Source organism: Megascapheus bottae, chromosome 2 (genome assembly GCF_031878675.1).
Source record: "Megascapheus bottae isolate mThoBot1 chromosome 2, mThoBot2.hap1, whole genome shotgun sequence".
In the NCBI taxonomy this organism is placed as follows: domain Eukaryota; kingdom Metazoa; phylum Chordata; class Mammalia; order Rodentia; family Geomyidae; genus Megascapheus; species Megascapheus bottae.
Window position 1 is genome coordinate 59266340 of NC_143510.1, and position 13819 is coordinate 59280158.

At 42.7% G+C, this 13819-nt stretch overlaps 1 protein-coding gene across 1 annotated transcript in view; it reads left to right on the forward strand.

The window, feature by feature from the left end:
• Positions 1-12456, forward strand: part of Helb (DNA helicase B) — a 28415-nt gene extending 15959 nt beyond the window's left edge. The window contains exons 8-13 of the mRNA XM_090328077.1: positions 1733-1814; positions 2492-2551; positions 3413-3662; positions 5343-5486; positions 7481-7939; positions 10601-12456. Coding sequence (XP_090184203.1) covers positions 1733-1814; positions 2492-2551; positions 3413-3662; positions 5343-5486; positions 7481-7939; positions 10601-10705 — 1100 coding nt within the window. The 3' untranslated portion in view covers positions 10706-12456. The remainder of the gene's footprint in view (positions 1-1732; positions 1815-2491; positions 2552-3412; positions 3663-5342; positions 5487-7480; positions 7940-10600) is intronic.
• Positions 12457-13819: the final 1363 nt, after the last annotated feature.

A 13819-nucleotide genomic window follows, 5' to 3' on the forward strand; every position in this document is an offset into this window, starting at 1 on the left:
AAATTGAATCCTAAGTGCAGTGTATTTTGCCCTGATCTGGTACCTATTTATATATTAATAAAAGCGAATTTTAAAAGAAAAAGAAAGTTGGCCATTTCAGAATGATAGCAAAGCTTAGCCAATTGTCTATTTTAATTAAAAACCTCTTCAAGAAAATTAGTCTCTTCTTGAAGAAAATTGAGTGACTATTGCTTAGAGAGGCATATGCTACCTCTCCAGTCATAATTAAAGTAGGAAGTAAATTATTGCCATCACAACAAGTGTATCTTGAGACGGGCTCCATAGCCAGGTTAGGATTTCAGAGATGCTGAAACAGAGATGCTGAAAATGCATCTTCGAATCAATGGACTACATGTAGGTATTGATCTGCAGCATGTGGAAAGAAGAGTGGCCTCTCAAGTTGTGGCACTGATGTAACTGCACATCATGTTCTGGGAGACATTGGAATTCTTGCTTGGGAATTCCAGGGCTTGGCTGGGGGAGGCAGGTGTGTGAGTTGAAGTGTGACAGTTTTCTGGAGATTATCCTTACATTGTCTAAAAGAAGGAAGCTGGCGAGTGGCTTTGTCTTCCTAGAGCTGTGCTTTTAAGTTCCCCAGTTGCTACCAGAAACAGCATAGGAGCCTGAAATATTCCAGCTTAATTTCACACACACACACTCCGAGGCTTGAGTTCAGGGCCTGAGAGCTCTCAGGCTCTCTTTCAAGGATGGCACTCAGTGACGTGAGCCACAGCTCTACTCCTGGCTTTTGGTATTTGATTGAAGATAAGAACCTCATTGACTTTACTGCCCAGGCTAGCTTTGAACTGCCATCCTCAGATCAAAGTCTACTGGGTAGCAGGGATTATAAGAGTGAGATACTGGTGCTCGGTTCCAAATGTGATAGCCTTCTCTCTCATGAACAGTAGTTTGCTCGTTGTTTTGTGTGCCATTGTTGAGTAACTCGGAGAAGCCAGCTTGTCAGTGTTGCAGTGTGAAGAGAAGTTAGGATTGGAGTTCTGGAGTGGGAGGCCAGCCCCTGCCAGTTAGAAATATCACTTTCATGAGTTTTCATTTTCACATTCATAACATGAATGTAGTAAGTGGTCATATAAGCTAAAACTGGAAGGTTAATATTTTAGTGGCTGGGTCATTGGAGGGCTTGTGGGGTAAAGGTGGGGCCTTTTTTGTTTGTTTGTTTATGAGAGAGCAGTGGCCATTTTTCCAGCCTGTGTACAAAAATAGCTCAGTTCTGTGTACTGATGTGGCCAAGCGAAATATCACCACTGATGCAACGATACGTGCTTCACATGGGTGCTGTGAATATGTTGACTTGGATAACCTGGAAAGCATTTATATAGATTTGAGCATCCGGAGTCATTACCACCACTAAAACAGGGACTTGGACCTGGGTAAATCAATTATGTATTTGGTTCTCCATTCATTTTTAAGTAGGACATCCACAAATCAAGCATGCATACTCAATGGAGCTTATTACATTCAGATTGTGTGCTGTCTTGGCCAGTGATGGCTTGGGATCTCGACTGAGCATAGATGCCTGCAAGGCTTCTTTGCATTCCTCTGATTGCTCTGGCTGAGTTAGAGAGTGGTTGCCATGGTGAACTTGTGTTCTGTTTGGTGGGGTATGGTTCCCAGGCCTCTGAACAGGAATTCTGACTTATTTTCTCCATAGAAACAGTGTTACAGTATGATGATTTTCTGTGTTAACTTTTTTTTTCTCTTTAATTCCCAGACTTATATTCTGCAGTTAAAACTTTACTCCAAGAAAATGACTTTAAAAAAGCAGAGACATCACAATTCATTGCATTTAGGAGGTAAAGCATTTACAATTTTTTAAACCTCTTTTTGTCTTCCAGCATTTAGTAGCATATATATTCTTTTTGGATTTGAGGAACTTGTAATTCATCACTAATAATACCAGTTCCTACAGGGTGTCAGTGGCTCATGCTGTACTCCTAGTTTCTCAGGAGGCTGAGATCTGAGGATTGTAGTTCAAAGCCAGCCAAACAGGAAAAGTCCTTGAGATCTCTAATTAACCACCAAAAAGTCTGAAGGGGAACTGTGGTTCAAGTGATAGGGTGCTATACTTGAGCACAGAAGCTCAGAGACAGTACCCAGGCCCTGAGTTCAAGCCCCAGGACTATCATACAAAAAAAAATTCTCTTTTTTATGCTTTGAATATCCCATTGTTAGTCAGAGAGGGCACTTTGGAAGCAGGGCTTTTCCTACCAACGATTATATTTAGTAACTCATAGGAAGTATCAGTGGGGCAATAATATGTGTCAAGATAAAAACTATGGAAAGCATTTTTCTAGAGATAGGTCTGGAAGTATATCAGCTTGAGATATAGCCCAATGGTAGAACTCATGCCTAACATGTAAAAGCTTGTGGATTTAATCCATTACACAACAGTAATAATATAATAAATGTAATAACAAAGTATTAAATAATAATAAAGTCAGCATATAATTGTTGCATTTTTGTATTTTAGGCAGGACTGTGACCTGATCAATGACTGTTGCTCTAAGCATTACACAGGCCACCTCATCCGGTAAGCATCTCCCAGATCTGACATGTTGGAGAACAATCCCTTTCTGTCCCTGTGTTGGCATTGACTTAACTTACTACATTGAAACATTGTTTTCTCTCATCCATGCAGTGTAATGGTCTCTTTAGATACAGCACCATATAAATATGTGTGTGTGTGTGTATGTATGTGTATATATACATGTATATATGTATATTTACATATGTATATGTGTGTATGTATGCACACACATGTATATGCAAGTATATATACGCATATATACAACATTATGTATGATTTTCTTGGTGGTTTTCAAGTTGGCACCCTCTAGCTTCTCCAAGATCTACATGGGGAGCAATTTCTCCAATTATAGGAGAATTTCTGCAATTATAATGTACAAGGTATGTTTCTAAGAACCTAAGCAACAGAGAGTTGTCAGAAAACCCCTCCCCCCATGGATAGTGAACAGAGAGACCGGAATGTAGAAAAGATTGGGCACCAGTGGCTCATGTCTATAGTTCTAGCGAGCTAGAAGGCTGAGATTTGAGGATCTCAGTCTAATTAACCATCAAAGAGCTGAAAGTGGAGCTGTGGCGCAAGTGGTAGAGTGCTAGCCTTTAATGAAACAAGCTCAAGGACAGCACACAGGTGAAAGCAAGCAAGCAAGAAAGGAAAGAAAGGAGGAAGGAAAGAAGGGAAAAAGAAAGAGAAAGCAAAGAAGGAAGGAAGGAGAAATAAAGACAAGAAAGAAAGGAAAGAAATAATTTAGAAAGTGGAGTATTAGATTGCCTGGTTTGCTTTGGAGTGGGAGGTGATGTGCTGATGTTTAAATGTAATGAAATACAAACTTTCCAAACTCTGTTCTGTTACCACTTCCTCATCTAGTGACCACCAGAGGAGACTCATATTTGGAACTGGAGATAAAATCTGTTGTACTAGGAATGCGTACCTCTCAGATTTGCTCCCTGAAAGTGATTCTGGTTCTCAGCAAAGTGATGACCGAGAGGCCGGAGGTGACAACCAAGAAGCTGGAGGTGACAGTCCTTATGGGACTCCTCATGTATGTGCTAAAACCAAGAATGAACTTGAGAGTGGAATTCGACTGTGCAATGGAGAAATATTTTTCATAAGAAAGGTAGGTATTATGAGTCTGTGGTCATTTTTCTTTGCCTTAGAATTAATTCAAAATTCAATGAGGTCAGAGTTGACATTCTTGTTCTGTGTTTTCTGTCAAAGATTTTTACATTCATGTTCCTCATGAATGTTAGTTTGTGATTGTCCAAGTAATTTATGATTTTTTTAGTGTTCAAGTAATACGGGCATAATTAAGAAGACTGGAATTGTGTGGTGTCCTTTAAGTTTGAAGTGCTTAAGTAACAGAAGCTAGACCCGGCTATTTTTAGTTGCAGCTTAACTAAAGAAACTAGAAGTAGATGACTTGTGTGTGTTACTGTGTAGACCTCTTCCTAATTTTTTTTTTGTTGTTGCTGCTGCAAGACCAGGACACAGATGTGGTACCTGGTGTTTTGCTCATTGGCTGTTGATCTACTGACCCCTTAAATTTTTCTTTTCTTTTTTTTTTTTGTGAGTCCTGGGCTTGAGCTCAGGGCCTGAGCACTGTTCTTGGGCTTTTCTAGAGGCTAGCACTCTGCCACTTGAGCCACAGCACCACTTCCAGCCTTTTTCTATGTATGTGGTACCGAGGAATCGAACCTGGGTCTTCGTGCATGCTAGGCAGGCACTCTACCACTAGGCCAAACTCCCGGCCCTAAATTTTTCTTTTTTAAATTGCCATTACTGGGTTTTTGCTACAGAATGGCAGAATTGCCACTTAAGTCACACATCAATCCTTCTTGTTTTGCTAGGAATACAAAAGTGGCAGAGTTGCCAATCCTTTTTCTTTCATTTTAGTTATGTTTTAGATTGGGCCATAATTTTGCCTGAGGCAAGCATCCCACTGTGATCCCCTTCTCTCTGCCTGCTTGCATAGCTGGGATGACAGATATGAATCCCTCTTCTAGGACATTGGTTGAAATAGGGTTTTGATAATTCTTTGACCTGCTGACTGTGAAACACAGTCCTCTGAATCTCTCTCCTCCCCTCTGGTATATAGGATTATTGATGTTTGTGGGTATGTGCCATCACAGCTGGTTTCAAATTGTAGTGGTTAAAAATCTGTGTGGAAAAATACTTTACAAAGCTTTAGGGCTGTAAATATCATTTCAGGTTATTAAAATGAGTATGGCTATATTCAACTAGTATACATTTTTTTTTTTTTTTTTTTTTTTTTGCCAGTCCTGGGCTTGAGCTCAGGGCCTGAGCACTGTCCTTGGACTTTCTCAAGACTAGAGCTCTACCACTTGAGCCTCAGCACCACTTCCGGCTTTTTTCTATGTATGTGGTACCGAGGAATCGAACCTGGGTCTTCATGCATGCTAGGCAAGCACTTTAACCACTAGGCTAAACTCCCGGCCCCTCAACTAGTATACATTTTAAACCTTAGGAATTCTCTCTCTCTCTCTCTTTCTCTCTCTCTCTCTCTCTCTCTCTCTCTCTCTCTCTCTCTCTCTCTCTCTCTCCCTCCCTCCCTCCCTCCCTCCTTCCCTTCCTCCCTCCCTCCCCCGCCCCCTCTAACTGGAGTTAGAACCCAGAGCCTCATGTGGCTAAGCACATTCTCCACAAATGAGCTATCCTCCTCATATACATTACATGTTATTTTACTCATGAGGTGCTTCTGTTTTATGTTCAGACCAAAGAAACAGTCATGGAATACCTAAATATACCTAAACAAAGTTTCCTTTGTTTTTGGTGACAGGATATAACTGATGTAACTTTCAGAAAGAAAAGACTTTTGACGATAAGTAATATGGCTGGCTTGGAAGTGACTGTGGATTTTGGAAAACTCATGAAATACTGTAACATAAGACATGCTTGGGCCAGAACTATCCACACCTTTCAGGTAAGAGTGCTATTTAAATGCCTTACGAAGCCAGGAGTACATTGCATTGTTTCTTTTTAATTATTATTGCTGTTATTACGTATTTTTATTGCAGGGCTGAGAAGTGAAGCCAGGACCTGTGTACGCTAGGCAGATGCTCTACAGAGCTGTAGCCCAGCTTTTAAAAAAGCTGTAGCTTTCCTAAACAATTTTTTTAAATTTTAATTTTTGCTACCTTTATTAACTTTGGCATGCCAGTGGCCCCAAGCCTGCTTCCTGCTTTGCTCAGAGGTGACTGTCCTACTTGCTGTGCAACACAGTGTATAGAAATCTTTGCTTTGCTTCCAAGGTTTCAACAAATAGTATCATTGTGTTTCTAGTCTTCTGAAATTGCTTTTCTTTTTGGCTTACTCTCTTCTTTGGGGTTTAGTTTGATATACTTTTAATGTAGAAAGCTTGGATGAAAATTTTTACCAACTTATGTTTTCCTGCCAACTTTGTAACCTTTTTTATTGTTGTTTTTTGTTTTGTTTTGGCTTTGTGCCAATACTGGGCTTGAACTCTGGGCCTCTTGTTCTCATTCAATTTTTTGTTCATGGTTGATGCTTTACCACTTGAACCACATTGGAGATAAGAATCACTCATACTTTTCTGCTCAGGCTGACCTCCATCTGAGCTCCTCAGATGTCAGCCTCCTGAGTAGCTAGGATTACAGGTATGAGAAATCAGCACTTAGCTTTGTACTGGTTATTTTTGCGGTAGGATCTTACTTTATGCCCCAGTGCCAACCTGTGGTACAGTCCTATCTGTGCTTCCTCATGTACTGGGGATGGCAGACACATGCTCGACCACCCAGTCATTTTGTTTGCTTTATAACAGCCATGTAACCACTGCACCAGCCATGAATGGAGATGGAGTCTTGCAAACTTCTGACCAACTGCAAATCTTGATCTCAGCCTTTTTTTGGGGGGGCGGGGGTTGGTTGTGGGGCTTGAACTCTGGGCCTGGGCACTGTCCTGAGCTCTTCAGTTCAAGGCTACTGCCCTACCCCTTGAGCCACAGTGCCACTTTCATGGTTAATTGGAGATAAGAGTCTCATGGTCTTTAGTGTCTAGGCTGGCTTTGAGCCTCGATCCTCAGATCTCAATCTCCTGAGTAGCTAGGATTACAGGCATGAGCCACCATGCTCAGCGATCTCAGCCTCTTAAATATGTGTGAGCCACAGCTGCACTCTTCATGAAAATTTCAATAGCACTCCCTTCCTTTTTCTAATTGATTTTGCTTTATGTTACCTATTTCTCTGTCTTGTATGCTTTCTTGGATGTGGTTTTATTATGGAGTACCATCATGACCGTTCTTTATCATATGTACTTTTCATGTTTTAAATTCTTAATATATTTTTGAAGCATCTGTGATATTTGAAAAGTCACGTGTGCATAGATCTATCAATAACATATTTACACCTGTGAAGTCCTTACAGTCACTTCCCATCTGTGGTTAGGGAAATTTTAGCGTGGTCTGCAATCTTTAAAATTGGTAGTTGGGGTCAGGCGCATCACCTACTAGTAGTAGCAAGCTCGCCTAGCATGCACAAAGCCCCGAGTTCTATTCCTCTGAGTCTATACCATAGACTCAGAAAAAGCCAGAAGTGACACTGTGGCTCAAGTGGTAGAGTCCTCACCTTGAGCAAAAAGTGTTCCAGGACAGTGCCTGGGTCTTGAGTTCAAGCCCCAGGACTGGCAAAGGAAATAAATAAAATTGGTTGCTGGGTTTCCATAGGCCTGTTGTAGACCTGTGAGCTGTTTAGCCAGTGTGAGCTTGTGAAGTGTCTAACAGCCCCATAGATGAAGGGCTCTGCGTGCCTGGCCAGCTGGGCAGGGGGGCAGAGCAGCGGGAGGACTTACACACACACACACACACACACACACACACACACACACACACACATCCGGGCTGACCCCATGTACCAAGTCTGCAGTGCCACAGCGTGACCCCGTGTTGCTACCCACACGTAGGGCTCGGAGGAGGACACGGTGGCGTACGTGGTGGGCAAGGCCGGTCGCCAGCACTGGCAGCATGTCTACACGGCGGTGACCCGAGGCCGCCGCCGCGTCTACGTGCTCGCCGAAGCCTCCCAGCTCCTCAGCGCCGTCAGGAGACACAGCGTTCCCCGGAGAACCCGGCTCAAACATTTCTTGCAAAACAAGCTCAGTGACAACGATGACGACAGCTCCGAGGCGCCAGCCGAGTTCACCTCCCCGACGGGACCTGGCACGCAGCCTCCAGCCTCCCCCAGCCTCGCCACTACCACCGACGACTGTGTGGCCTGGAGCCAGGCCTCTCCAGCCTTGGTGGCAGCATGGCCTTGTCCTTCACTGGGCGACACGGAAGCCGAGGAGGAGCTGGCACACTCCCGAGGCTCCAAGAGAACCTGCGGGGCGAATCTCTGCGAGAGCCCGAGCAAAGTTCTGATGGTAGGAGTGATGGCACTTCCTCCGCCCCCCTCTCTGGAGGGTGATGTTAGGCTAGGGACAGATGGTCTATCCTGTCCACCACAGGTTTCCCTGTCCTGGGCCCACTGTTTCCCCCTTGATGCTCTAGGCAGCCCTGGCTGATTGGTTGATGGATTGATGGATGGATGGATGGGTGGATGGATGGATGGATGGGTGGGTGGATGGATGTGTGGGTGGATGGATGGATGATGGATGGATGGGTGGGTGGGTGGGTGGGTGGATGGATGGATGGATGGGTGGGTGGTGATTTTCTGGAAGAATGCTTTCTCCCTTTGTGTCTTCCTATCCCTTCCCCTCTCTCCCTTTCTTCTCACGATTCCTTTGAAATAGCCCGTTCTGCTTGTCTTCTTGCAACTCTGGGTGACCTTTTCTTAAATTTTGTTCTTGATTGTAACTTCCAACATTTAAAAACCTTCACTGCTACTCCCCTTGGGTTTAGCGATCGTGTCCCCTGTGTTTCCTCACTCCCCTTCTCCAGCCCCGTCCTCTAACTGGACTCTCTCCAGATCCGCCCTTTCTTTGGAGAACATATCTATACTTCTAGTGTCAGCCACCCCTCACCCTTCAACAGTCTCAGCCTTCACTGCCTCCGTGGTGCCGGGAACTTGGAGATCTGTGACTGACAGTTCTCACTGTGTGCTGACTCCCTGGAGTACAGACAGACAGCTGGAGACATCACTTGGTGATTCATAAAGGACTCTGACACTGGCAAAGTTAATGAATCTACATCTTATTCTAAGATGCCCTTTCTGGAATCACAGCCCAGTGTCTTACACTCAATTCAGATTTCCCCATCTTGATCACCCCTCATCTAGCTCTGTAACTGGCAGTTGTGGAGTCAGGTTGTCCTCTCTTCTCTATCCTCAGGTAATGTGATTGTCAAGTTCTCCCCGCCTCCCCACCTTCCATGTAATCTTCCCTGTTTTAGATCTCATTGTTTTGGAGAAGGATGACCTAGTGGCTTTCCCCTGCAATGTCTGATCATGAACCCTGGGTGAGCAGTATATCCCTTGTTTAAAAGCCTTCAGTGGCCCCCGTCCCTTGTGCCTACACAAGGGAGGCACAGTTTGACCTGGCATTTGAGGCCTTTCTTCATTCAATTCCAGATTTTCCAGCATTATTCCGTTTCCTACTGTTGTTTTAGCTTTTGTCAAACTGGTGTCCTAGTTCACTGAAGAGAATCAAACTTTTCCTTATCTCTTCCTTTATGGTTCTTGCAGTTTGGAATGGAGCCTGTACAACTTGCTGAGTAGATATGAGGGGGCGAGATAATGACCTTCACTGATTTCTACATTTCTGGTTAAAACAACTCAGGGAATGGCAATATCATAGCTTAAGAGGAGAAAAGCATGAGCCTGTGTGTGTGTGTGTGTGTGTGTGTGTGTGTGTGTGTGTGTGTGTGTGTGTGTTCTGGTACTTGGGCTTGAACTCATGGCTTTCTTGCACAATTCTTGCACTTTGCCACTGAGTCATACTTTCATTCTCCCTTTTTGGTACTTCATTGAAGTCTGTCAGATTTGTCTTCCTATGTTAGTTTTGAACATCATTTCTCAGATCTCAGCCTCCTGAGTAGGATTATAGGCCTGACCGACGGATATCCAGCTACAAAAGTTTACAAGTATACTCCAAAATTATAATACGTACCTAAGCTAGTGACATATATAGCACTGAGTACATTTGTTTATACCAGCGTCACCACATGTGTGAGAGAATTACATTGCATGAGAGATGGGAACATCTTTTTATTCTGTGTTTATGAAGCTGTGGAAAGCCCATAAAATCATTCGCTACATGATAAGGACAGACACGTAGCTTCTTCTCATGCTTCTTGTCAGTTGCCCATGGCTATCTGCCTATAATGTTTTATGGCCCTTAAAAGATATAAATAAACCAAGTGACCTTTGGCAGAAAATTGTCCTTACTCTTACAAGTAGAGGATAGGTTTTCAGTTCTAACCTAAGTGACCCCACTGTCTTTATAGTTCATCATCATTGGCCAGATGTAATGGTATACATGACTGTACCAATGACCGAACTCTCACAAGTGAAAACTTTTGTGCCTCTTTTTTTTTTTTCCTTTGTGCAGGCCTGGGGCTTGAATTTAGGACCTGGGTGCAGTCTCTGAATTTTGCTGCTCAAGGGACTAGTGCTCTACCATTCAAGCTACAGCTGTACTTCCAATTTTTTGGTGCTTAATTGGAGATAAAGAGTCTCACAGATTTTTCCTACTCAGGCTGGCTTTGAATCAAGACCTTCAGATTTTAGCCTCCTGAATAGCTTGGATTGCAGGCATGAGCCCCAGGTGCCTGGCTTTGAAGTTCTTAATATTAGAGGAGCACACATTCATTTTCATTTTGAACTGGGATGCCCAGGTTCAGTGAGTCTTTGAAGTCAGCTGACTGCACTTAATCAATGAAATCACTGTGCAGAGTGCTGGGGGTCCTGCAGTGAGCCAAGGCAGACTTGATACTCTGAGGAACTGGCAGCCAATGAGTTGGTTGCTCATGATTTGCAAGAGTTGGGCGAAAGATCTTATTTCTTTAGAAGCAGTCAGAGGGTATAGAGTTATTTAGGGTAGACTGATTATATGTTTATAACATTTTTATTTTTATTTTCTTAACAGGTAGAAGAATCATCTCCACAAGTGTCATCTAGACTTCAGAATTTGAGACTAAATAATTTAACCCCTAGGCAACTTTTTAAATCCACACACAGTGAAGAAACTTAATAAAGCTGGGCTTGGAGGTTCCACCTATAATCCTGAGTCTGAAGCAGGAGGATTATGAGTTTGTGGCCAGCCTGGATGATGTAACAAGACTATCCCAACACAGAACAAAAAAAAAAGCACAACAACAAAAGACTTACTGCACATTGCTCAAAATAATTCTTTGAGTTTCAGGATCAAAGAGGAGGCATCCTAAGATCTCCATCTTTGCAGATATTTTAAATTTACTTGTCAGAGGTGACAGTAATAATTTCACTTGTCATCATGAGAACTTGAAACATTAGACATAATTATGAGAGAAGATACTATTTTTTTCTTGTCGTTCATGGGACTTGAACTCAGGGCTTAGGTGCTGTCCCTGAGCTCTTCAGCTCAAGGCTAGTACTCTTCCACTTGAGCTACAGCGCTACTTCTGGTTTTCTAGTGGTTAATTGGAGATAAGAGTCTTACCTACTTTTGTGCCTGGGCTGGCTTTGAACCACAGTCCTCAGATCTTAGCCTCTTAAGTAGCTAGGAACCAGTATTTTTATTTTTTATTTATTTTTTTGCCAGACCTGGGCTTGAGCTCAGGGCCTGAGCACTGTCCTTGGACTTTCTCAAGGCTGGAGCTCTACCACTTGAGCCTCAGCACCACTTCTGGCTTTTTTCTATGTATGTGGTTCTGAGGAATTGAACCTGAGTCTTCGTGCATGCTAGGCAAGCACTCTACCACTAGGCCAAATTCCCAGCCCCAAACCTAGTACTTAAAAAACAAAGCATTCTGGCTTTTAGGATTCATGACTTCTTAATTTATATGATCATGATTGGTTGTCTTTGTTAATGGGTTGAGTAGATGACAAAGATAAGCCCTAATTGCTCATGGACACATGATCAAGAACACCTCATCTTCTGCAAAGAGGTCATTTGCAGGCTGTCACTCAGTTCATCGCGGCTGCCAGGGCCCAGCACAGCTGGCATGTTTCTTGGCAAGCCTTCCTAATTGGAGCACATTGTTTTGATATCCCATTTTAAGAAAAATCAGTTTTTAAACTTGCATAATTAAATGGTACTATGATATGAATATGTCCCTAAACTTCATGTGTTGGAAGTTTTGTCCCCAAATGAAACAGGGTTGGGCGGGTGGTAAGGAAGGATGTTTGGGTCGACAGTGGTTAGTGTGAGAGTGGGGTCCTGATGAAGGCAAGGGCAGCTTCTTCCTCTCTTGAAATCTCACGTCTTTCCCCTTTCTTTCATGAGATAACCATCTAGGAAAGCCTCCCCGATTGCCAACACCTTCATACAGGCATCCATTGATTTATTGTACGCAAGTGGCACTGTGGCTCAAGGAGTACAACACTAGCCTTGAGCTGAAGAGCTCAGGGATAGTGCCCAGGCCCAGAGTTCAAGCTCCACACCCGACAAAAAAAAAAAAATATCATCTCTCTCAGGTGTTGTATAATGTACAAATTGAAATCTTGTGGCAGCCTTATGGGGAGCACAGGATTATACATATTTTTATTTTTTATATTATATTATATTATTATTATTTTGCCAATTCTAGGCTTGAGCTCAGGGCCTGAGCACTGTCCTTCGACTTTCTCAAGGCTGGAGCTCTACCACTTGAGCCTCAGCACCACTTCTGGCTTTTTCCGATATATGTGGTACCGAGGAATTGAACCCCGGGTCTTCGTGCATACTAGGCAAGCACTAGGCTAAACTCCTGACCCCTGCACATCTTTTTTTAGGTTGTTAGCAATAAAGATCTTTTTATTGTGGTGGTGGTTTTGTGTGTTATGCTAGTCCTAGGGATTGGATTCAGGGTCTGGGAACAATGTATTAGCTTTTTTTGCTCAAGGCTGACACAGCTCCTCTTTGGCCTTTTTTTTTTTTTTTTTTTTTTTTTCCAGTCCTGGGCTTTAGCTCAGGGCCTGAGCACTGTCCTTGGACTTTCTCAAGGCTAGAGCTCTACCACTTGAGCCTCAGAACCACTTCCAGCTTTTTTTTCTATGTATGTGGTACCAAGGAATTGAACCCAGGTCTTTGTGCATGCTAGGCAAACACTACCATTAGGCAAAACTCCCGGCCTGTTGGCCTTTTGTTTTTGCTGGTTAATTGGAAGTAAGAGACTCAGAGACTTTTCTGTCTGGGCTGGCTTTGAGTTGTGATCTTTAGATCTCAGCCTTCTAAGTGACCGAGACTACAGGCATGACTGCTGGAGGCTGGCAGCAATAAAGTATTTTAAAACGAAGGTGTATACATTATTTTGTTTTTAAATGAGAAGCTTTCATACACCTGACTGGTTGCTAATAGAGTTTAAACATAACTGTGTGTGTGTATGTGTGTGTGTGTGTGTGTGTGTGTGTGTGTGTGTGTGTGTGTGTGGTATGGTACTTAGTATTGAACCTAGTTTTCTAGACAAAGACTCTACCTCTGAACTACATCCTCAGTTTCTAAACAGAACTTCAATATGCACTGGGAAACCAAAAGTGTTATGTGACTACTTTCATTGCCTTATTGTATTCAGATGTGTCTGTATTGGAATTTCCAGACACAGTCTGAGAAATAGAAATTTTAACTGGCTGTGTACTCTTAGGGAAACATAATGAACTAAGACAAATAATAAAAGAAAAAGTGTTACCTTAGTTTTTTTTTAAACAGGTTACTGCAGATGTGATTTATAGGCAGTTATACAAGTGTACAAAATTTTTAGCATATTCACTAAATTGTGCAGCTGTCATCAGAATCAGTTTTAGGGTAGTTCATACCTTGTCTTCCCAAATCTGTACCCCCTTAATTCCCTACTCCACTCTAGCTCTAAGCAACCACTAATCTACTTTGGCTTTATAAACTTGCCTGTTTTGGACATTTGATCATGTGCCATTTTACATTAATTCTGCTGATTAATGAACATGGATATTTTACTGTTTCATCAGTGTTTTATACTTTTGACTATAGAACCTCGCTTCTTTTCTATCTAAAAAAAAATTTTTTTTTTGCCAGTCCTAAGCCTTGAACTCAGAGCCTGAGCACTGTCCTTAGCCTTTCTCAAGACTAGAGCTCTTCCACTAGAGCTACAGCACCACTTCTGGCTTTTTCTATGTATGCGGTACTGAGCTTGGGTCTTCATGCATGCTATGC